We start from the raw sequence: 24,225 nt of genomic DNA, 5'->3' as shown, positions 1-24,225 counted from the left end.
CAAGTTTACCATTTTAAAAGGGTAATTGATCATTAGAAACCCCTTTTGCAATTATCTCAACACAGCTGAAAACTGTTGTGCAGATTAAAGAAGCAATAAAACTGGCTTTCTTTAGACTACTTGAGTATTTTTGAGCATCAGCATTTGTGGGTTCGATTACAGGCTCAAAATGGCCAGAAACAAAACACCAGTCAACGTTAACAGTTAAGAGGCGACTCCGGGATGCTGGCCTTCTAAGCAGAGTTCCTCTGTCCAGTGTCTGTGTTATTTTGCCCATCTTAATCTTTTATTTTTATTGGCCAGTCTGAGATATGGCTTTTTCTTTGCAACTCTGCCTAGAAGGCCAGCATCCCGGAGTCGCCTCGTCACTGTTGACGTTGAGACTGGTGTTTTGCGGGTACTATTTAATGAAGCTGCCAGTTGAGGACTTGTGAGGCGTCTGTTTCTCAAACTAAACACTAATGTACTTGTCCTCTTGCTCAATTGTGCACTTGGGCCTCCCACTCCTCTTTCTATTCTGGTTAGAGCCAGTTTGCTCTGTTCTGCGTTATACGAGATCTTCAGTTTCTTGACAATTTCTCGCATGGAATAGACTTCATTTCTTAGAACAAGAATAGACTGAAGAGTCTCAGAAGAACGCCTTTGTTTCTGGCCATTTTGAGCCTGTAATTGGACCACAAATGCTGATGCTCAAAAATACTCAACTCGTCTAATGAAGGCCAGTTCTATTGCTTCCTTAATCAGAACAACAGTTTTCAGCTGTGCTAACATAATTGCAGAAGGATTTGGTTGCTGATAATGGGCCTCTGTACGCCTATGTAGATATTCCATAAAAAATCTGCCATTTCCAGCTACAATGGTCATTTACAACATTAACAATGTCTACACCCTATTTCTGATCAATTTTATGTTATTTTACTGGACAGAAAATGTGCTTTTTCTTCAAAAACAAGGACATTTCTAAGTGACCCCAAACTTTTGAACGGCAGTGTATATGTATATATCCATTCCTTACTTAGATTTCCATATATGTTATGAAACTGTTAGATATGACTCTTTAGATATTACCGCACTGCCGGAGCTAGAAGCACAAGCATTTCGCTACACCCACAATAACATCTGCTGAATACGTATGTGACCAATACATTTGATTTGATTAGAGATGCAGCTAGTACTGAGATGCAGTGCCTTAGACTGCTGGGCCACTCGGGAGCCCTTTCTGCCTATTCTCAATATCTCCCCAAGTATTGCCTTTATTGTTTAAAATTATCTCAACCCCCCCCCCCCCCCATAAATAATATTAATATTTCCCCCAGTACTATTCGAGGCCTACTTACCTACATTATTCTAGGGAAGTGTTTTACCATTTTGTTTAATTTCACTTTGTTGTCACTAGCAATAGATTGTATAGCTGTGTCACAGTCCCCTTTAAAACTAAATCCATTTTACAATGGCTGTACTTGCACTCAACATGATTGAGTTGCATAGAAAAGTAGCAGATTCAACATCCTTTTGACTATCTGGAGATATGCCAACACAATCAGTGCTTGTTTACAGTTTGGTGATTTACAAAAACAAAAGTGTTTGGGGTTTCTTGTGCTGTGTGACACATTCTTCACCATATTTACCTTTCACAGCATTTCTCCTCCCCCCTCTGTGTTTGGTGTTTTTGTATCAGTTAGTTTAGTCTGACTGTTGCACCGACTTAAATGTGTGCTGTCATCCTCATCTCCTATTTCATTACATATGGGTGACGGCCCAACGGATTGGTCAACTCAACCTATTCCTCAATCTGATTAACAAAACTGAGGCTGAGGCTGATTAACAAAACCTCCATTCTTGTCCCACATATTCCTAAGATTTTTGACACTATGTTTAGTGACAATTGGTTTTCCAATTGGCCATTGCACGGTTTTGTCAACCTTCTCACAAAATTGGAAATCACATTTTTCATTATGCTGCATAATGGAATGTATTGCCAATATGATGACAATATGATGACAATCCCAAAATGCATTTTTGTCCCCCCCCCCCCCCACACACACAGACGATTTGAGTCTTAACTTTCTGATCGTTCACAACATCCATGCCACCCCCATACAATTTATGCTTCAGATTTGGTGGTTCAAGAGCCTTATTTTAATTTACCATCTGTTGTGTCAAATTATTCTTATCTATGCATTTATCAGTACGGTCAACTCCACAGTTAACGCTTATCACCCCAGACAACAGCGTCACTATCAGTACAGTCAACTCCTACTTTAGCACTAGGTCCACCCTTTACCAGTTCTTCCACCAACACCAGATCTCTGCAACAAACTCCCTTCCCTAATTTATTATATTTTTTTCCTGTATATTGTTGTTAAATCATTATTATATAGGTTAGATCTATGGACAGTATAGCCTATAATTGTCTGTGAAACAGGTAGGCCTACCTCTTATTTCTTAAATAGGCTCGAACACAAAGCCCTCTTGTTATAAAGTCAAATTAAAATGAAGACCCTAGTGAGTAATCCCAACCCCACTTTATTTCAGCATCTAGAATAGTTGTTTCTATTTAAGCCAATATGTAATTTATAGGCCTATAGTGCAGGGCTAGGCAACCATGGGCCTGGAGTGCCGCAGACCCTTCATGTTTTTGATTTACCAACCTGGAACAGCGGGTGTGTTGAATTTAGGCAATCACTGAACTGATCAATTAGCTCAGTTGGTCAGGTGTGGTGCCTAGTTGGAACAAAATCCTGTAGTACCTGCTGCGCTCCAGGAACAGAGTTGCCTATCCCAGCTATAGAGCCCCAAAGTGGCGGTGTCATAATACCCGAACAGGGAAATGGTTCTAATCGTTTTTCCACCATTCATTTTTCCCCTTAAGGAATTGTAGAAACACTTAAGGGATGTGTTTTGTATAGGCTTACCCTGTCATGACGTTTTGATAACCATTTAAATCACTCTTGGACAAGGTGACTTTCATCAATATATTCGGGTCTATTTTCTCTCAGATTCTAAAATGCTAATTAGCGTCAAAGTAGACATGCAAGACTACAAATCCCTGCAAGCTCCTGCACGTCATCTCAAGCTGACCTTTGCAAACAGGTATATTGTGTCAATTTAAAACTTGCACAAAACAGTTCACAGAATTGTCAATTTAAAGAAATGTATTCATTACTACATTTTGCTAACATTAGATATAGTTAATCAAGAGATTCTTTCCTTTGTCTCGATTCGGCAGTCTCATCCAGATCAATCATGGCATTTTTAGGTCTTTATGATAGCCACATTAGCAGCTAATTAGCAGTTAATTTTTAGGGGTAAATACAAGCAAATATATTGATAAGTCAGCTTGTCCTGGACCTAGAGAGATTTACACGGTTATCAAAACGTCACTCAAAAGTAAGCCTACACGAAACACAGACCTTATTTTAAATGTTTCTATAATCCAGTAAGGGAAAAACGATTGGAACAATTTATTTTATGGGTATGACTCATATTGTGGTACTCTATAGTGTATTGTACTGGGGGCTATGGACTGGGTGGAGTAGAAAGTGTTGCCATAGACCTCAGTCCCCCATAAAATAACACCATATATAGATTCTACAGACCCTAGTGAGTAATCCCAACACCACTTTTACTTTGCCACCTAGAATAGTTTTTTCCCTATAAACCAATAAGTATTTCATATACAGTGTATTGCATTGGAGGCATTTATTTGACCTTGGAACATATGTTGAACCCCAAATTGAATGCAAATATTACTTAAATATGAAGAACTGTGAGTCATGGATGATCTGTAGTCAGAACTGAGGGCGCCTGGAGAAGAACAGGGCGAAAATGAGTCTTCAGATGACGATGAATCAATCAACAGAAAACGAATCAAGAAGCCAAACCTTCCCCTGGAGCCTCCTTTATTTAAAGGTCATTTATAAAATGGAGTGTGTAGAAGAATATGTGAACCCTTGAGTAAGCTAAACCAGCTAGTTAGCTAGTTCAATCTGCTGTTTACTGACAAGTACTACATACACTATATATACACTATAGTATGTTGACACCCCTTCAAATTAGTAGATTCGGCTATTTCAGCCACACCTGTTGATGACAAGTGTATAAAATCGAGTACACAGCCATGCAATCTCCATAGACAACCATTGGCAGTAGAATGGCCTTACTGAAGAGCTCAGTGACTTTCAACGTGGCACCACCATAGGATGCCACCTTTCCAACAAGTCAGTTAGTCAAGTTTCTGCCCTGCTAGAGCTGCCAACTGTAAGTGCTGTTATTGTGAAGTGGAAACATATTGGAGCAACAACGGCTCAGCTGCAAAGTGGTAGCCCACAAGCTCACAGACAACTGCCGAGTGCTGAAGCGTATAGCTCGTAGAAATCATCCTCAGTTGCAACACTCACTACCGAGTTCCAAACGGCCTCTGAAAGCAACTTCAGCACAAGAACTGTTCGTCGGAAGCTTCAGGTGCAGGTGTCCACATACCTTTGGTCATGTAGTGTATGTTAATGCCCGATTTGTTGTTTTCATCTATACATACGATGCTCTTATTTACCAGTAGCAATGTCTGTTGTTTCATTAGAGACACCCCGTGAGACTGTCTTTCACAAGACCACAAGGAACTGGACTCCTGATCCATCCCTGTAGTACAATTGATAACTATTGCTATAAATGCTAAAAATCCAATCTTACTGAAACTTATATCACTTTTGGCCTATCCCTCTGTACTGGTATGTCTCTACTACTTTCACCACTCCTCCCCTTAACACATCTTCCTCTCCTTTCTTCACTGCCTCAGCATATCACAATGTCTGCACTACCCTGGAAACCTCAACCTACCTCTCCTGCATGGGACAATTCTGATCCCCAGCTCCATGGGCACCCGCACAATTAACACATTCCACTACTTTCCCCAATACTCCACATTCCTTCGTCTCATGCCCTTCTGCACGTCCCACTCAGGTAACATACACATAAACATTTATAATATTGTATATGGACATCTCTCAACTTTTTTTTCTCCCTACCTCTCTCTCGCTCTTCCTCTGTGTCTGTAAATATCTCCCTCTCTGTGTCTGTCTGGTTGGTCTCTGGGGAGGAGGCTTTCAAGTTTGTACGTCTGGACGGCTCTATAAGAAAGAAGAGAAAGGTACCCCAGAATGACCCACCCGTCAGCCTGTTGAACAAGCAGCTTTCATTAAAAACTGGAGGGAAGCTTGGCCTTACGCAACTTTGTGGCAACTTACGCACTACCCTCTGTAGTGCCTTGCGGTCGGAGGCCGAGCTGTAAGGCAACCAGTCAGGATGCTCTCGATGGTGCAGCTGTCAAAACTTTTCAGGATCTTTCTTTTTTTAAATTTTTAAATTTTTCTCCCCTTTTCTCCCCAATTTTCATGGTATCCAATCGCTAGTAATTACTATTTTGTCTCATCGCTACAACTCCCGTACGGGCTCGGGAGAGACGAAGGTCGAAAGCCATGCGTCCTCCGAAGCACAACCCAACCAAGCCGCACTGCTTCTTAACACAGCGCACCTCCAACCCGGAAGTCAGCCGCACCAATGTGTCAGAGGAAACACTGTGCACCTGGCCCCCTTGGTTAGCGCGCACTGCGCCCGGCCCGCCACAGGAGTCGCTGGAGCGCGATGAGACAAGGATATCCCTACCAGCCAAACCCTCCCGACGCTAGCCCAATTGTGCGTCGCCCCACGGACCTCCCGGTCGCGGCCGGTTGCGACAGAGCCTGGGCGCGAACCCAGAGACTCTGGTGGCGCAGCTAGCACTGCGATGCAGTGCCCTAGACCACTGCGCCACCCGGGAGGCCCTAAAACTTTTCAGGATCTGAGGACCCATGCCAAATCTTTTCAGTCTCCTGAAGGGGAATAGGTTTTGTCGTGCCTATCTTGGTGTGCTTGGACCATGTTAGTTTGTTGGTGATGTGGACACCAAGGAGCTTGAAGCTCTCAACCTGCACCACTACAGCCCTGTCGATGAGAATGGGGGTGTGTTCGGTCCTCCTTTTTCTGTAGTCCACATTCATCTCCTTTGTCTTGAGTATTCATCTAATTAAGTGTGTATGTGAACATGTTCCGGCTCGCCAGCCAATTATCATATTGATGAAAATCCAGTGTCTGTGTAATGACTAACGTATGATGTTACACTCATTCTGTTTTTTTATGATTTCTAATTCTTAACCTTCTATGATATGCATTTAACTCTGTAACACAACCTTATCAGTGAATCACATGAAGATTTTGTCAGAGTTGTCAGATGTTCCAAGGCTGTGACAATTGGCTCCAAAATCTATTCATGTCTTCAGCAAATTCTTGAACATTTCAACATTTTTCATCTTCTTTTGCTCCTTTAGTGCACACAATCTCAGGAGGAGTTCAAGTTGGAAGATATGAAGAAACGTGAAATCAGTATGTATACTAGGAAGAATATGATTTCGTCAACATCTGAATGCTTTATTCATCAGTAGTTGAATGTTTTGGCAATGTAATGTGTTAATTGTGCTTTTCTCTCAACAGTTATCAAGAGTATTTTGACGTATAACAAAGATTTTCCTTTTGATGTGCAGCCAGTGCCCTTGAGGTAAATGAAGATCGATGAACCATCACAATGCAGGCCAATTATTGTCGTACCCAATGTAAATACAGAGTTTTTTGTTTAAGTACACAATAATCAGAACAAATCAGAGCAAATTATGGAGTAAAGCAAACGGTATTACTAAAAATTCAACAATGGCTTCCCCATCTGAATGATCTAATCTCCTAACATCATGCTGAGCCTGTAAATATTCAACAAGTAATCTAATGAATGAAATCTCACATTCAGGAGAATCCTTGCCCCAGGGGAGGAGGAGAACTTGGAGGTGGAAGAAGAGGAGGATGCTGCTACAGGAGCAGGCTCCCCAGAGTCCTTTCCCAACAGAGTACCAGGTAAGTACTCACAAAGTACTTGCAAAGTACTCAACAAATACTGTGTTTTATTTGTAATCTATGGTGTATATAGAGCATTCATAATCATTGGTCTTTATTCTGAATCTGTTGACTGTGTCATTTTGCCATTGTTATCTTTTTTTGCTTTGTGGCCCTGTTTTGAGTGCCTTTGTGATTGCTGTCTCCTCTGTTCCCTGTCTCTCTGCATGGCTTCGTCGCTCTGTCCTCACTGCCTGCTCCATTCACAGTTTTGCAAGGTATGGTTTGGTTGAGAAGTAAGGGGCTAGCATGGGTCTGAATGGGTCTATGTCTTTTTATAGTTTTGTCGTAGCATGAATATGATTTCCTACTAATGGACAGTGTGTTATTATCAAAAACCCTATCCTACTACTACTAGATAGCTTTAGTTGTTGAATCTACTTTACAATGTATTTTTTTTATAAGCATTCACCAAAACGTGTATGTCATCTTAGCCTTATCTGTTAGTCAGTCTACAACTTCTTCTGCTGCCTATTATTGTATAAGTAAAATACTGCTGACAGTAATGACTTGAACAAGAATCTGTAAGTATAGACACTGGTTACGTCCCAAATAACACCCGATTCCCTATGCAGTGCAATATGGGCCCTTGTCAAAAGTAGTGCACTATAGTAGTGAACTTGTCCCCCTTGCCCATTTTAAACATGTATTGTAGGATTTTTATTTTTGTATTGCTTGTAACTGCTTCGGGTAATGCAAGTTCTTGTGCTGTTAGGGGAATAACCTATGTGTAAATGTAACAATCTGCTGCTGTATTTTTTTGTGTGATCGTTTTGTGTAGTTTCTTAATCATTGTACATAAACTGTATGTGTAAACATGTATACGCAGGGCCCAGCTGTAAAAGAGACCTTGGTCTCAGTCTGTGTTCCTTGTTGAAATCAAGGTATAATAATATAGGGAGTAGGGTTCCATTTGGGACGGTACCATTATCTTGATTTCAGCTGCATTAGTTCTGGGAACGTGGGAATGTTTTCTGCAATTATTGTATCTTTAGAAAGTTACAGTTTTCATGTCTCCAACAGGTACATTGTTGCCACGGTTACCCTCAGAGCCCAGGATGTCGCTGCTCACAATAAAGATTGACAAGATTGGGCTGAAAGATGCTGGGCAATGCATTGATCCCTACATGACAGTTAGTGTGAAAGGTACTAAATGTAGGCTACATTGTTTACATTGCTGAGATGAGTTGCTTACCTTCACATCTGAAATGGTAAGGTCTGAAACAGTGATAATCTAGAAAAATGTTTAAATAATTATCTCTGTTGAGTTGACACTTGACAGTACATTTTTATAAATATAATTTATTCCTGCAGAACAGCCCAAGTGAATCTGAACATTTTGTTTCCCAACAGATTTGAGTGGCATTGATTTGAACCCAGTGCAAGACACACCTGTGGCAACCCGAAAGGAGGACACATACATTCACTTCAGCGTAGACATTGAGATCCAGAGACATATCGAGAGACTACCAAAAGGTAGTCAAACGTTCTATTTCTACTGAATTAGTAGTGGGGCCTCTATTTAGCCAGTATCATGTAATATTAAGCTAATACAGTGTCAGTTTATGTTCAAATCCTTGCAGAGGGATTGGGCAGACAATCGTTAATCCTGAATTTTGTTCATGTTCCGGGGGCAGCTATTTTCTTTGAGTTCAAGCACTATAAACCCAAGAAGGGGTTTACAAGCACAAAATGATTTGCCTTCATGGAAATGGATGAGATCAAACCTGGTCCCATTGTGATCGAGTTGTGAGTGACACATTTTGTGTTTTCCAGATTAACTTTCTTTAAATGTACTCACTATTTTATTTTAAGATGAAAATAAATTAAATTTGATAACTATTTATTTTGAGAATCTCAGATTTTAGCTATTTTTCTGGGGGGGGGGGGGGTTCTGGTTCTGTTATGCTGGTGAATGAGGACCCAAAAGCGACGTAATAGAAACAGAGTCTTTATTCCAGTATCAATCAAACAATGATTCTCCTGGATATATCAAAGGTAAATCCAAAACAGGAAACTGAAATCCTCTCGTCAGTAGAGAGGAACGACTGGAGACGCGACCACAAACTGCAGGTCGCTTCAGGAAGGCACAGGCCGTAGCTGACATAGACACCTGCTCACACGCAGCATCTGAAGAAGGCAAAAACACGACAGGGCGGAACAAGGACACGGGACAGCAAACATCAAACAAGAATCCGACAAGGACAGAAGCGGAAAACAGAGGGAGAAATAGGGACTCTAATCAGAGGGCAAAATAGGGGACAGGTGTGAAAGAGTAAATGAGGTCGTTAGGAGAATGAGAAACAGCTGGGAGCAGGAACGGAACGATAGAGAGAGAGAGCGGGAGAGGGAGAGAGGGAGGAGGAGAGAGAGGGATAGAAGGAGGGAAAGAACCTAATAAGACCAGCAGAGGGAAGCACAGGGACAAGACATGATGATCAAAGACAAAACATGACAGTACCCCCCCACTCACCGAGCGCCTCCTGGCGCACTCGAGGAGGAACCCTGGCGGCAACGAAGGAAATCATCAATCAACGAACGGTCCAGCACGTCCCGAGATGGAACCCAACTCCTCTCCTCAGGACCGTAACCCTCCCAATCCACTAAGTACTGGTGACCACGTCCCCGAGAACGCATGTCCATGATCTTCCGTACCTTGTAAATAGGAGCGCCCTCGACAAGGACGGGGGGGGGGGAGGGAAGACGAACGGGGGCGCGAAGAAAAGGCTTGACACAAGAGACATGGAAGACAGGGTGGACGCGACGAAGATGTCGCGGAAGAAGCAGTCGCACAGCGACAGGATTGACGACCTGAGAGACACGGAACGGACCAATGAACCGCGGAGTCAACTTGCGAGAAGCTGTCGTAAGGGGAAGGTTACGAGTGGAAAGCCACACTCTCTGACCGCGACAATACCTAGGACTCTTAATCCTACGTTTATTGGCGGCTCTCACAGTCTGCGCCCTGTAACGGCAAAGTGCAGACCTGACCCTCCTCCAGGTGCGCTCACAACGTTGGACAAAAGCCTGAGCGGAGGGAACGCTGGACTCGGCGAGCTGGGACGAGAACAGAGGAGGCTGGTACCCAAGACTACTCTGAAACGGGGATAGCCCGGTAGCAGACGAAGGAAGCGAGTTGTGAGCGTACTCAGCCCAGGGGAGCTGTTCTGCCCAAGACGCAGGGTTTCGAAACGAAAGGCTGCGTAATATGCGACCAATCGACTGATTGGCCCTTTCTGCTTGACCGTTAGACTGGGGATGAAACCCGGAAGAGAGACTGACGGAAGCACCAATCAAACGACAGAACTCCCTCCAAAACTGTGACGTGAATTGCGGACCTCTGTCTGAAACGGCGTCTAACGGGAGGCCATGAATTCTGAACACATTCTCAATGATGATTTGTGCCGTCTCCTTAGCGGAAGGAAGCTTAGCGAGGGGAATGAAATGTGCCGCCTTAGAGAACCTATCGATAACCGTAAGAATCACAGTCTTCCCCGCAGACGAAGGCAGACCGGTAATAAAGTCTAAGGCGATGTGAGACCATGGTCGAGAAGGAATGGGAAGCAGTCTGAGACGACCGGCAGGAGGAGAGTTACCTGACTTAGTCTGCGCGCAGTCCGAACAAGCAGCCACGAAACGGCGCGTGTCCCGCTCCTGAGTAGGCCACCAAAACCGCTGGCGAATAGAAGCAAGCGTACCCCGAACGCCGGGGTGGCCAGCTAACTTGGCAGAGTGAGCCCACTGAAGAACAGCCAGACGAGTAGAGACAGGAACGAACAGAAGGTTACTAGGACAAGCGCGCGGCGACGCAGTGTGAGTGAGTGCTTGCTTTACCTGTCTCTCAATTCCCCAGACAGTCAACCCGACAACACGCCCTTCAGGGAGAATCCCCTCGGGGTCGGTAGAAGCCACAGAAGAACTAAAGAGACGGGATAAGGCATCAGGCTTGGTGTTCTTATTTCCCGGACGATAGGAAATCACGAACTCGAAACGAGCGAAAAACAACGCCCAACGAGCTTGACGTGCATTAAGTCGTTTGGCAGAACGGATGTACTCAAGGTTCTTATGGTCAGTCCAAACGACAAAAGGAACGGTCGCCCCCTCCAACCACTGTCGCCATTCGCCTATGGCTAAGCGGATGGCGAGCAGTTCGCGGTTACCCACATCATAGTTGCGTTCCGATGGCGACAGGCGATGAGAAAAGTAAGCGCAAGGATGGACCTTATCGTCAGACTGGAAGCGCTGAGACAGAATGGCTCCCACGCCCACCTCTGAAGCGTCAACCTCGACAATGAATTGTTTAGTGACGTCAGGAGTAACAAGGATAGGGGCGGATGTAAAACGCTTCTTGAGGAGATCAAAAGCTCCCTGGGCGGAACCGGACCACTTAAAGCAAGTCTTGACAGAAGTCAGAGCTGTGAGAGGGGCAGCCACTTGACCGAAATTACGAATGAAACGCCGATAGAAATTAGCGAAACCGAGAAAGCGCTGCAACTCGACACGTGACTTAGGAACGGGCCAATCGCTGACAGCCTGGACCTTAGCGGGATCCATCTGAATGCCTTCAGCGGAAATAACAGAACCGAGAAATGTGACAGAGGAGACATGAAAGGCGCACTTCTCAGCCTTCACGTAGAGACAATTCTCTAAAAGGCGCTGGAGTACACGTCGAACGTGCTGAACATGAATCTCGAGTGACGGTGAAAAAATCAGGATATCGTCAAGGTAAACGAAAACAAAAATGTTCAGCATGTCTCTCAGTACATCATTAACTAATGCCTGAAAGACAGCTGGAGCATTAGCGAGACCGAACGGCAGAACCCGGTATTCAAAATGCCCTAACGGAGTGTTAAACGCCGTTTTCCACTCGTCCCCCTCTCTGATGCGTACGAGATGGTAAGCGTTACGAAGGTCCAACTTAGTAAAGAACCTGGCTCCCTGCAAAATCTCGAAGGCTGACGACATAAGGGGAAGCGGATAACGATTCTTAACCGTTATGTCATTCAGCCCTCGATAATCCACGCAGGGGCGCAGAGTACCGTCCTTCTTCTTAACAAAGAAAAACCCCGCTCCGGCGGGAGAGGAAGAAGGCACCACGGTACCGGCGTCGAGAGAAACAGACAGATAATCCTCGAGAGCCTTACGTTCGGGAGCCGACAGAGAGTATAGTCTACCCCGAGGGGGAGTGGTCCCCGGAAGGAGATCAATACAACAATCATACGACCGGTGAGGAGGAAGGGAGCTGGCTCTGGACCGACTGAAGACCGTGCGCAGATCATGATATTCCTCCGGCACTCCTGTCAAATCACCAGGTTCCTCCTGAGTAGAGGGGACAGAAGACACAGGAGGGATAGCAGACATTAAACACTTCACATGACAAGAAACGTTCCAGGATAGGATAGAATTACTAGACCAATTAATAGAAGGATTATGACATACTAGCCAGGGATGACCCAAAACAACAGGTGTAAAAGGTGAACGAAAAATCAAAAAGGAAATGGTCTCACTGTGGTTACCAGATACTGTGAGGGTTAAAGGTAGTGTCTCACATCTGATACTGGGGAGAAGACTACCATCTAAGGCGAACATGGGCGTGGGCTTCCCTAACTGTCTGAGAGGAATGTCATGTTTCCGAGCCCATGCTTCGTCCATAAAACAACCCTCAGCCCCAGAGTCTATCAAGGCACTGCAGGAAGCAGCCGAACCGGTCCAGCGTAGATGGACCGACAAGGTAGTACAGGATCTTGATGGAGAGACCTGAGTAGTAGCGCTCACCAGTAGCCCTCCGCTTACTGATGAGCTCTGGCTTTTACTGGACATGACATGACAAAATGTCCAGCAGAACCGCAATAGAGGCAAAGGCGGTTGGTGATTCTCCGTTCCCTCTCCTTAGTCGAGATGCGAATACCTCCCAGCTGCATGGGCTCAGTCTCTGAGCCGGTGGGAGGAGATGGTTGAGATGCGGAGAGGGGAAACACCGTTAACGCGAGCTCTCTTCCACGAGCTCGGTGACGAAGATCTACCCGTCGTTCTATGCGGATGGCGAGTGCAATCAAAGAGTCCATGCTGGAAGGAACCTCCCGGGAGAGAATCTCATCCTTAACCTCAGCGTGGAGTCCTTCCAGAAAACGAGCGAGCAACGCCGGCTCGTTCCAGTCTCTGGATGCAGCAAGAGTGCGAAACTCTATAGAGTAATCCGTTATGGATCGATCACCTTGACATAAGGAAGCCAGGGCCCTGGAAGCCTCCTTCCCAAAAACTGAACGATCAAAAACCCGTATCATCTCCTCTTTAAAGCTCTGATAAACGTTAGAACACTCAGCCCTTGCCTCCCAGATAGCTGTGCCCCACTCCCGAGCCCGACCAGTAAGGAGTGATATGACGTAAGCGATCCGAGCTCTCTCTCTTGAGTATGTGTTGGGCTGGAGAGAGAACACAATATCACACTGGGTGAGAAAGGAGCGACACTCAGTGGGCTGCCCAGAGTAACATGGTGGGTTATTAACCCTAGGTTCCGGAGACTCGGAAGACCAGGAAGTAGCTGGTGGCACGAGACGAAGACTCTGAAACTGTCCTGAGAGATCGGAGACCTGAGCGGACAGGGTCTCAACGGCATGACGAGCAGCAGACAATTCCTGCTCGTGTCTGCCGAGCATTGCTCCCTGGATCTCGACGGCAGTGTTGCGAGAATCCGTAGTCGCTGGGTCCATTCTTGGTCGGATTCTTCTGTTATGCGGGTGAATGAGGACCCAAAAGCGACGTAATAGAAACAGAGTCTTTATTCCAGTATCAAACAAACAATGATTCTCCTGGATATATCAAAGGTAAATCCAAAACAGGAAACTGAAATCCTCTCGTCAGTAGAGAGGAACGACAGGAGACGCGACCACAGACTGCAGGTCGCTTCAGGAAGGCACAGGCCGTAGCTGACATAGACACCTGCTCACACGCAGCATCTGAAGAAGGCAAAAACACGACAGGGCGGAACAAGGACACAGGAACAGCAAACATCAAACAAGAATCCGACAAGGACAGAAGCGGAAAACAGAGGGAGAAATAGGGACTCTAATCAGAGGGCAAAATAGGGGACAGGTGTGAAAGAGTAAATGAGGTCGTTAGGAGAATGAGAAACAGCTGGGAGCAGGAACGGAACGATAGAGAGAGAGAGCGGGAGAGGGAGAGAAAGAGGGAAAGAACCTAATAAGACCAGCAGAGGGAAGCACAGGGACAAGACATGATGATCAAAGACAAAACATGACACAACACCCAGTTAAAGACTTTTATTTCCCTCACCAACTTTAAACATCAACTATCTGAGCAGCTAACCGATCGCTGCAGCGGTGCATAGTCCATCTGTAAATAGCCCACCCAATCTACCTACCTCATCCCCATACTGTTTTTATTTTATTTACTTTTCTGCTCTTTTGCACACCAGTATCTCTACTTGCACATCATCATCTGCTCATGTATCACTCCAGTGTTAATCTGCTAAATAGTAATTATTCGCTCCTATGGCCTATTTATTGCCTACCTCCTCATGCCTTTTGAACACACTGTATATAGACTTTCTTTTTTCTACTGTGTCATTGACTTGTTTGTGTTATTGGCTTGTTTATTGTTTACTCCATGTGTAACTCTGTGTTGTTGTCTGTGTCACACTGCTTTGCTTTATCTTGGGCAAGTCACAGTTGCAAATGAGAACTTGTTCTCAACTAGCCTACCTGGTTAAATAAAGGTGAAATAAAAAATTAAAAAATAAATATCATCCTCGAGTTTGTCTATATAGACGAATAATAACATAAATACATTTTGTAGTTGCATACAGTATATCAGGGTATAGGTCAATTCCATTTCAATTCACTCAATTCTGGAAGTTAACTGAAATTCCAATTCCATTTTTTTCATTGAAAGAATTGGAATTGGAATTTCTGTTTACTTCCTGATTTGACTGAATGAAAATGGAACCCCAACCCCGCTGAACGCAGTTGTCTGAAGTCCATTGTGTTATCTTTCCCTCTGCCCCTAGGCAACCACCACAGTGATGGTATACATCCCAGAAGCCTCTCTGTTGTGTAGGTCCTCCTCCTTTACCTTCACGCTACAGAACTCCTGCACCGAGGGACTCCAAATCGTCTATGTCTCCCAACAGCCAATCAGTGACCACGAATGGATCCACACGGATCCAGTAGATCACATGGAAAACAAGAGGCTCTTCAACCTGCCTGTGAGAGATAGAGATACACTGGGTTACAGGCATGCGATCAATGTTTTATTAGTTGACCTGTGTGCAGATAATGAGATGCGTGTGTGTGTGCTTCAGGTGAACTACCGGCCTCCCTCCCAACTAGGTGTTTTAATCCCGACCACAGACAATATCTATAACGCTGACCCAAGTCATCCCCACCCCAGACAGCACTACCCCATCTCCAAGGTGAGCAAAGGTCACAAGGTTCACACACGCCAGCACTACCTTGTCTCCAAGCTGAGCAAGTCTTGTATGTTTGTGCAGTGTAACTTTACTAAGTGTCTATATGTGCTTCTGTGTTGTGTTTCGCATTGGGTGTAAGCTGTGATGCATAGTGTTTGTAGGTGACAAATTGTGTGCCTTCCTCCAGAACTCTGGTCGGTATAAGCAGTGTGCAGGGAAAAGGTCAGCAGAGGAATGTGGCTGTACAGACAGACTGAAAGTCTCTCCTCTAGCCATCAACTCGGACTGCAGACAGAGGGTACACATCTGCATCAGTGTGATCAATCATCAATGTCTTCCAAAAACAAAACAATTACATATACAGTATCAGTCAAAAGTTTGGACATGTCTACTCATTCAAGTTATTTTTTTACATTGTAGAATAATAGTGAAGACATCAAAACTATGAAATATCACATATGGAATAATGTAGTAACCAAAAAAGTGTTAAACAAATCAAAAGATATTTTATATTCTTCAAAGTAGCCACCATTTGCCTTGATGACAGCTTTGCACACTCTTGACATTCTCTCAACCAGCTTCCTGAGGTGAACAGCTTAAATAAGCAAATTCTATATGTGTTATTTCATAGTTTTGATGTCTTCACTATTATTCTACAATGTAGAAAATAGATAAATAAAGAAAAACGCTGGAATGAGTAGGTGTGTTCAAACTTTTGACTGGTACTATACATTAAATATTGTAACATTTATTTTAAAAAAGTAAAAAAATATTGAATATGCTATAAACTCATATTTAGTACCGTTTAGTGGAATATATTAAAGTATTGTCTTAATGTAACTGTGCATTCTGCATAATACAGTCTTGTCGACTGCGAGCATGAATGAAATCATATAAAAATCGTATATTGGTTAAAACGTATTTTAGTCTTTCCCATGTCCTCTGTGTTGTACTGTAGGTGCTGAGGCTAACATTTCCTGTGACTGACTTCAACACCACCTTGTTCCTGAGGAGAACCAACCACGCTGACCACCCGCTCTGCTCTCCTTACTTTGTTACTGTCACGGAGGTCAACAACCGGACCAGCTGGAAGGTCACAGGTCAGTCTCATCCCAGAAGGCTTTGCAATATAAGGATGATTTTAAAGATGGAATCAGCATTAGGGGAAACAGCACCACTGCGGACCCCAGCACCTTTTGTTTTTGTTTTGTGGATGAAACGGAGGCGTGTAAAAAGATATATATATATATAATTTGCAGTACATATTCTGCTGTTCTATTGCGTGTGCAATTTTTATTGAACCTTTATCTAACTAGTCAAGTCAGTTAAGATGATGGCCTACCCCGACCAAACCCTTCCTTAACCCGCCCCATGGGACTCCCGATCATGGCCGGTTGTGATACAGCCCAGGATCGAACCCGGATCTGTAGTGACGCTTCTAGCACTGCGATGCAGTGTCTTAGAATGGTGCGCCACTCGGTCCCCCAAATGATGTCCAAGTTGGGGGAAAAACGGTGTTTGTTTGCAGTAACTTCTTTTGTTGTTGGGGCCTCCCGAGTGGGGCAGCTTTCTTAGGCACTGCGTTGCAGTGCTAGTGGCGTCACTACAGATCCGGGTTCGATCCCGCTGACACGGTCGCCAGTTGTAAGGTGTTTCCTCCGACACATTGGTGCGGCTGGCTTCCGAGTTAAGCGGGCAGGGTGTCAGGACTTTAACTACCAATTGGATATCACGAAATTGGGGCGAAAAAGGGGTAAAAAGTACAAATTTAAAAAAACATTTATTTTTGTAAAATCACAAACGGACGTGGCAGTTTCACCATTTAGGATTGCAACTTTAAAATGTGAAAAATACATATTTTCTGTCATCTTTTCAACCAGAAAAAATGATTTCAACCAGAAAAGGGTGATCATAACTTCCCTTGTATAATGTTGCCTAATGGGCAGGTCTTTAGTGCACTATAGTGAAACACACATTCTCTGTTGTTAACCCGTCTTTTCCCATCCTTTGTGTTGGTAGGGACCCATGCCACCCCCACCATGGACAGGATGAGACAATATTTTGAAGACAGTCTAGAGAACAATCTCTACAACCCAGAGGGACTGCAGATCAGCTTTTATGTAAATCATCTACAGTCTCCCTGACTATATGACATGTTCATAAATTGTAAAACAGTTGAGTGTAATCTGTATACGTCTGCATAGAAATACTGTCATTTCAGTCATGCGAATTGTGCTATGAAATAGCAGTTTCCATCTGGGGTTTCATTGTGACAATGTTATAAATATAATATTTTTCCAACCTAACAACGACCACCATTATTCTCCACAGGGCTCTGAGCTTTTCCACTTCCGTATCTCTGTCATTCCTGGAGTTGTGTTGTGTGACCTGGTGGAGGAGGTACAGGTGAGGAACCCTGTAGCTTTTACACTGAAGTCAGTAACTAATAAAAAAGAGGAAGAACAAGATAACCTCTGGCCCTCACCTATTTCTCTCCTTCCTTTCTCGCTCTCCCTTTCTCTCTCTCTCTTCCTATACGGGTAGATCTACGTAGACGAGCCTCCGCTGGCGTTCCCAACCCAACAGCTCGTCAACAACATGGCAGCCATCATCCTGGGAGGCTTGCTGCTCGTTGGCTTCCTTCTCATATACAACGGCGTTGCCATGCCAACCAAGAGCAGCATCAAAACCCTCCTCAAGAAACACAAGCCCACCATCTCCCCAACCAGGACCCAGAACTCTACCACAACACAGGGACACGAGTAGGATTTTACAGTTTGGCATTGTAAGAGTGTGTTATAGAGTTGTACGTTCCATTTTTAGCCTTTTAACCTAAGTATGAGATGTAAATGTTTTTATTGTTCAGATTTATCCTTTTTTCAAATGTGTGTTCTATGAAATTTGTATTTGGGAAAGATTGAAAGAAACTAGCAAAGATTAAAAGGTACAAATGAAAGGAAAAACACATGCTCGGGGTGGGTTTTATTGGTTGTTGCTGTGTTTTCAAAGCAAATACAAACTGTAAAAAATGTTTTCACAAAAAGTAAACCAGGATTTGTTGCCATTAGGACTTTGTCAGATACTACTACATTATATTCTGGTAGGTTGTATCACATAATATCTCAGGCCTGTAGGAGTAGTCGGGAAGGATCCATAAATAAAACACATCACTCATAGTTGTGAGTACGTAGTAACCCGTATTAAAGTGGAACGCTGCATAGGAGCAGCTACAGTGGCTTGCGAAAGTATTCACCCCCCCTTGGCATTTTTCCTATTTTGTTGCCTTACAACCTGGAATTAAAATAGATTTTTGGGGGGTTTGTATCATTTGATTTACACACAACCTACTACTTTGAAAATGCCAAATATTTTTTGGGGTCAAACTATTCACCCCCCAAAGTCAATACTTTGTAGAGACACCTTTTGCAGCAATTACAGATGCAAGTCTCTTGGGGTATGTGTCTATAAGCTTGGCACTTCTAGCCACTGGGATTTTTGCCCATTATTCAAGGCAAAACTGCTCCAGCTCCTTCAAGTTGGATGTTGTACAGCAATCTTTAAGTAATACCACATATTCTCAATTAGATTTAGGTCTGGGCTTTGACTAGGCCATTCCAAGACATTTAAATGTTTCCCTTAAACCACTCGAGTGTTGCTTTAGCAGTATGCTTAGGGTCATTGTCCTGCTGGAAAGTGAACCTCCGTCCCAGTCTCAAATCTCTGGAAGACTGAAACAGGTTTCCCTCAAGAATTTCCCTGTATTTAGCGCCATCCATCATTCCTTCAATTCTGACCAGTTTCCCAGTCCCTGCCGATGAAAAACATCCCCACAGCATGATGCTGCCACCACCATGCTTCATTGTGGGGATGGTATTCTCGGGGTGATGAGAGGTGCTGGGTTTGCGCCAGACATAGCGTTTTCCTTGATGGCCAAAAAGCTACATTTTAGTCTCAACTGACCAGAGTACCTTCTTCCATATGTTTGGGGAGTCTCCCACATGCCTTTTGGCGAACACCAAACGTGTTTGCTTATTTTTTTCTTTAAGCAATGGTTTTTTTCTCTTCCGTAAAGCCCAGCTCTGTGGAGTGTACGCCTTAAAGTGGTCCTATGGACAGATACTCCAATCTCCGCCGTGGAGCTTTGCAGCTCCTTCTGTGTTATCTTTGGTCTCTTTGATGCCTCTGATTAATGCCGTCCTTGCCTGGTCTGTGAGTTTTGGTGGGCGGCCCTCTCTTGGCAGGTTTGTTGTGGTGCCATGTTCTTTCCTTTTTTTAATAATGGATTTAATGTTGCCCCGTGGGATGTTCAAAGTTTTGGGTATTTTTTTATAACCCCACCCTTCTCCATAACTTTGTCCCTGACCTGTTTGGAGAGCTCCTTGGTCTTCATGGTGCTGCTTGCTTGGTGGTGCCCCTTGCTTAGTGGTGTTGCAGACTCTGGGGCCTTTCAGAACAGGTGTATGTATACTGAGATCATGTCTACCTGTGTGAAATCTAACTAATTATGTGACTTCTGAAGGTAATTGGTTGCACCAGATCTTATTTAGGGGCTTCATAGCAAAGGGGGTGAATACAAATGCACGCACCACTTTTCCTTCTTTTTTCTTCTTTTTTTTCACTTCACCAGTTTGGACTATTTTGTGTATGTCCATTACATGAAATCCAAATAAAAATCTATTTAAATTGCAGGTTGAAATGCAACAAAATAGGAAAAACGCCAAGGGGGATGAATACTTTTGCAAAGCACTGTATAAGCAATAAATGGGAAAAACAAAGGGGACGTAGCAGATGTTTCATTTTCAAATTGGTTACAATTAGGTTAAGGGTCAAACCAAAGACAATCTATTATATTGACAAGATAGTCGAGTGAACACTAACATTGGAAATTAGTGTCCTCAAAGATGGAAGCACTGTATTGTCTTTGATGGAAGGCAGGCCAAAGTAGTCGAGATCAGGTGGGACTATTCTAGCCAATGAGAGGGCAGATACGCGTGTGAACAAAAGGCACAACTCAGATGAAGTGTTATTTTTTTTTAAGTTGGTGAAATGCCACGTGCTTTTATTTGATCAAGTAAGCAATTCAAGTTTTTCTTAACCAAATTCGACTCATTGTCCTCCATAAAAAATTCCTCACTTTGTGGTCTTATTTTCGTGGACAGATTTTGGGCAGAGTAAACCCTCTCGCTTCGCCTCTTCCTCTGCTCAAACTCATGTCAGCCCGGTTGGCATCAACTGTCTGTGCTCCCATTGGTCATCCTGAGCTGTTCAAGCTCCTCCTCCAGGCTTCTAATTCGCTGCAGGAGTTCGGCCCTGTCCTGCTGTGCCCTGAGCTCTGCCTGCCGCTTGGCATCCTGGATCTTGCTCTCATACCAGCACTCCAGCTGAGTGTACACTGTCTCAAAGAACCTCTGGGTCACCTGCAACAAAGATGCATGAAGTAAGTGAAGAAAAAGTTACCCCTTCTCCACACACACCCCTTCCCAGAATCCAAGTGAAAAGGAATCATCGGTCCACAGCCCACCAGAGGGCAATGTGAAGCCATTGATATAGTATTCACCACAGCTATCTTGTCATTAGTTACCTCCATGGTAACTAATGACAAGATATGTGGGCTCAGGGGGTCTAATGACTGAATGTGGGCTCAGGGGGTCTGTCCATGAAGAACTCCAGGGTCCTGGTCCCGACACTGGGTGGTCTCATCAGGCCGCGCGTTCTGATCCGGTCCCGGAGGTGCTTTCTGTGGTGCCAGCCATGACTGTCCTGGCCCCGGCCCTGCTTCCAGTTGCTGGTGGGAGACTGGCTGCTGCTGACACTGCTGGAGCAGCCCTCCCAGATCAGCCCCGGAATGTGATTGTCGAGCAGTTCTGGATGCTGACAACGGGGGGCGGTAGAGCTCAGGAAGATTCCTGGGTGAGCTGGCAGAGGGAGAAGAGTAGTGTTCTGGTAGTTATCTGAGAAGAGAGGAACGAGAAATGGAGCTTGTTTTTCAAGCTTGTGCGTTTTCTAAATCAGAGGTGTAAGACCTAGACCTACTGTCAACCCCACAACTTCATCACCAAACATTTTGGGACGAGGTTAAACAAATTCTTACTTTAGAAATCCGATAGGACTTTTTTTTTTAGATTGTGACTTGATTTCTGGAACCACCCTCCCATGTCTCATCTGGTACCCCCTCTATATAGCCTCGCTATTATTATTTTACTGCTGCTCTTTAATTATTTGTCACTTTTATTTCTTATTTTTGTAGTTTTTTTTCTTAACTGCATTGTTGGTTAAGGGCTTGTAAGTAAGCATTTCACTGGCTCTGTTGTATTCGGCGCATGTGACAAATACATTTTATCTGACTTTGTGCACAGAGCCATTTGATTGGCATGAACATTCTTTATGGTCCTTACTAGTCAATAAATAGTTTTTTCTGAACAGTTTGTGTTGTGGTACTGATCTTTTTCTCTGAATATTACAGTTCACCTTGCTGTTCCTCCCTGCACTGGCTCAGGTCTGTAAACATGTCAGTTGTTCAAGCTATTCTCAGATATAGTAGGGGCAGAGTGCCTCCCAAGAAAACAATTACCAAGTCATTGTGTTTCTCCTTCATAGATGGACTACTCTGCCACCACCTTGTGGTTTTCCTCTCAATGTGTGACAGATCACATCTATTTCAGTGGTATGGCTTTATCATGACCTCAAATAAATGAACAATACGGATTCATAACATGTTTGTTGTTGAAGACAGTTTCAAACTGTTTTCTCTCTTGTTTAGATGACACACTCAGTTTGATTTCCAATGAAGGAGAAGGTGAAAACCTGGTAGGTGTGATTGAGGGGGTTTGTTTATAATTGATATTATACAAATGTCTATCCTTGTGTTTCAACCTGAGCTTCTCAATGGCAGCATTCTAGGTGTTTGTACAGTAAGTACCCCTTCACGAGGTGGTTCCTGTGCCAGGCCTCTGCTGCTGACATCGCGAAGAACCCCAAAAACCGTTACCTGTCCTTCCTCCATGACCGCCACCAACACACTGGCCTACTGCTCTCACACACTGAGGTACCTTTTCTATATTGTCTATATACAGTACCAGTCAAAAGTTTGGACACACCTACTCATTCCAGGGTTTTTCTATATTTTTACTATTTTCTACATAGTTTCTGTACAATAATAGTGAAGACATCAAAACTATGAAATAACACATATGGAATCATGTAGTAACCAAATAAGTGTTAAACAAATCAATATACACTACCGTTCAAACGTTTGGGGTCACTTAGAAATTTTTTGTCCATTAAAATAACATCAAATTGATCAGAAATACAGTGTAGACATTGTTAATATTGTAAATGACTATTGTAGCTGGAAACAGCAGACTTTTAATGGAGTATCTACATAGGCGTGCAGAGGCCCATTATCAGCAACCATCACTCCTGTGTTCCAATGGCACGTTGTGTTAGCTAATCCAAGTTTTTATTTTAAAGGCTAATTGATTATTAGAAAACCCTTTTGCAATTATGTTAGCACAGCTGAAAACTGTTGTTCCATGCTCCTGGATTCAAACTGACTCTCCGTCGATCAGTGGTGGCAGTGGTCTAGCTGACCTGTCGTAGTATCGCTTTTGTTGTTGTTGTCTCTGTGCACGTTTTTCATGCATTTCCTTGTAGCTGACGACCTCAGGTTGTAGCTGCTGGTTGGTGCTGGGAAGGATTGAGCGAAGTCTGCGGCTCATCAACAGCTGGGCTGGTGATTTGAAGTTGTCAACTGGAGTGTTGCGGTATTCAAGGAGGCTGAGGTAGGGGTCTCTCTTGTCTGCTTTTGCTTTATCCATGAGTGATTTAGCAATCTGCACTGATTTTTCAGCAAGGCCATGACTTTGAGGGTAATGTGGGCTTGTGGTGACGTGGAAACTCCCATGCTTTTGTGAAGGATTCAAACTCATTTGATTTGTAACAGGGCCCATTGTCAGATATTAAAGTCTCTACAATGCCATGCCTGGCAAAGGCTGCTTTCAGCTTGTGTATCACAGCTGCAGATGTGGAGCTGTGAAGCTTGTCGAGTTCGAAGTATCTGCTGTAGTAGTCAACTGTTACGATGTAGTTCTCGTTGTTCCAGGTGAACAGATCGGTTGCCACGACCTGCCAGGGTCGGTCTGGGATACAGTGAGGTAACATTGGCTCTTTGGTGTTTGAGGGGCGTCGTTCAAGACATATGGCGCATTTACCAACAATGTCCTCTATTTGTTTGCACATTCCGGGCCAAAACAAAATGTCCCGTGCTCTCTGTTTGCACTTTTCCATGCCCATGTGTCCAGCATGGATCTTTGTCAAAATCTCTTCTCTGAGACTGGTAGGAATGATGATTTTCTCTCCTTTGAAAATTATTCCGTTGATCTGTGATAGTTCATCAGGATGGTTCCAGAATTCTGAGACGCTCTGAGGGCATTTTCTCCTCTCCTCAGGCCATCCATCCTGTATGACTTTCCTCAGCTGTGCGAGTTGTGAGTCCTTTTCTGTTTCTGCTTGGATCTCCTTCAGTTTTGTATCACTAACTGGTAAGTTGCTGTACACAGTGTGCACTTGCATGTCCATGCCTTCACTGAGGCTGCTGTCCTTATAGGTAAGAAACTTCCTGGAGAGCGTGTCTGCGACAGGGATGCCTTTGCCTGGACGGTGAGTGATTGTGAAGTTGTATTTTTGTAATTGAAGAATCATTCTCTGTAGCCTTGGCGGGGCTGCGGCTAGTGGTTTCCTCATGATTGACTCAAGGGGCTTGTGGTCGGATTCCACAATGACTTGTCGTCCATATACGTACTGATGGAAACGTTTACATCCGA

General features: G+C 44.0%; 3 protein-coding genes and 1 long non-coding RNA gene across 4 annotated transcripts in view; 3 read left to right on the top strand and 1 right to left on the bottom strand.

Annotated features, from left to right (window-relative positions):
* The first annotated feature begins 4,757 nt into the window (after positions 1–4,757).
* Positions 4,758–8,821, top strand: LOC139543512 (axin interactor, dorsalization-associated protein-like). Its single transcript, XM_071349649.1, has 7 exons — positions 4,758–4,959; positions 6,363–6,417; positions 6,526–6,589; positions 6,833–6,936; positions 7,999–8,121; positions 8,329–8,451; positions 8,613–8,821. The coding sequence occupies exons 2-7, from the start codon at positions 6,399–6,401 to the stop codon at positions 8,669–8,671; spliced, it is 492 nt and encodes a 163-aa protein (XP_071205750.1). The 5' UTR covers positions 4,758–4,959; positions 6,363–6,398; the 3' UTR covers positions 8,672–8,821.
* Positions 8,822–14,699: 5,878 nt separating this feature from the next.
* Positions 14,700–18,368, top strand: LOC139543507 (cation channel sperm-associated auxiliary subunit beta-like). Its single transcript, XM_071349640.1, has 7 exons — positions 14,700–15,199; positions 15,296–15,406; positions 15,591–15,701; positions 16,362–16,503; positions 17,423–17,523; positions 17,735–17,809; positions 17,948–18,368. The coding sequence occupies exons 1-7, from the start codon at positions 15,017–15,019 to the stop codon at positions 18,167–18,169; spliced, it is 945 nt and encodes a 314-aa protein (XP_071205741.1). The 5' UTR covers positions 14,700–15,016; the 3' UTR covers positions 18,170–18,368.
* Positions 18,369–20,062: 1,694 nt separating this feature from the next.
* The window catches only part of LOC139543508 (cation channel sperm-associated auxiliary subunit beta-like), a 34,015-nt gene continuing 29,852 nt past the window's right edge, over positions 20,063–24,225 (bottom strand). Inside the window, exon 4 of the mRNA XM_071349647.1 lies at positions 20,063–20,820. Coding sequence (XP_071205748.1) covers positions 20,632–20,820 — 189 coding nt within the window. The 3' untranslated portion in view covers positions 20,063–20,631. The remainder of the gene's footprint in view (positions 20,821–24,225) is intronic.
* Positions 20,823–22,453, top strand: LOC139543510 (uncharacterized). The gene is made up of 4 exons (XR_011668729.1): positions 20,823–21,899; positions 22,001–22,067; positions 22,164–22,210; positions 22,296–22,453. It is a non-coding gene; the product is annotated as an uncharacterized lncRNA (long non-coding RNA).

This window comes from Salvelinus alpinus, chromosome 18, assembly GCF_045679555.1.
Source record: "Salvelinus alpinus chromosome 18, SLU_Salpinus.1, whole genome shotgun sequence".
Classification (NCBI taxonomy): Eukaryota; Metazoa; Chordata; class Actinopteri; order Salmoniformes; family Salmonidae; genus Salvelinus; species Salvelinus alpinus.
The sequence above is the reverse complement of the archived record's forward strand: the minus strand, read 5'-3'. Positions and strand labels throughout refer to the sequence as shown.

What these genes read in the sequence shown, in the direction of transcription:
- LOC139543512 (XM_071349649.1), top strand. An exon ending in GTGCAGCCAGTGCCCTTGAG is followed by an intron (nt 6,590 to 6,832) that starts GTAAATGAAGAT and finishes TCTCACATTCAG; the next exon opens with GAGAATCCTTGCCCCAGGGG. An exon ending in CATGACAGTTAGTGTGAAAG is followed by an intron (nt 8,122 to 8,328) that starts GTACTAAATGTA and finishes GTTTCCCAACAG; the next exon opens with ATTTGAGTGGCATTGATTTG.
- LOC139543507 (XM_071349640.1), top strand. Translation starts at nt 15,017, where the DNA reads ATGGTATACATCCCAGAAGCCTCTCTGTTGTGTAGGTCCTCCTCCTTT. An exon ending in AGAGGCTCTTCAACCTGCCT is followed by an intron (nt 15,200 to 15,295) that starts GTGAGAGATAGA and finishes TGTGTGCTTCAG; the next exon opens with GTGAACTACCGGCCTCCCTC. An exon ending in GACCAGCTGGAAGGTCACAG is followed by an intron (nt 16,504 to 17,422) that starts GTCAGTCTCATC and finishes TTGTGTTGGTAG; the next exon opens with GGACCCATGCCACCCCCACC.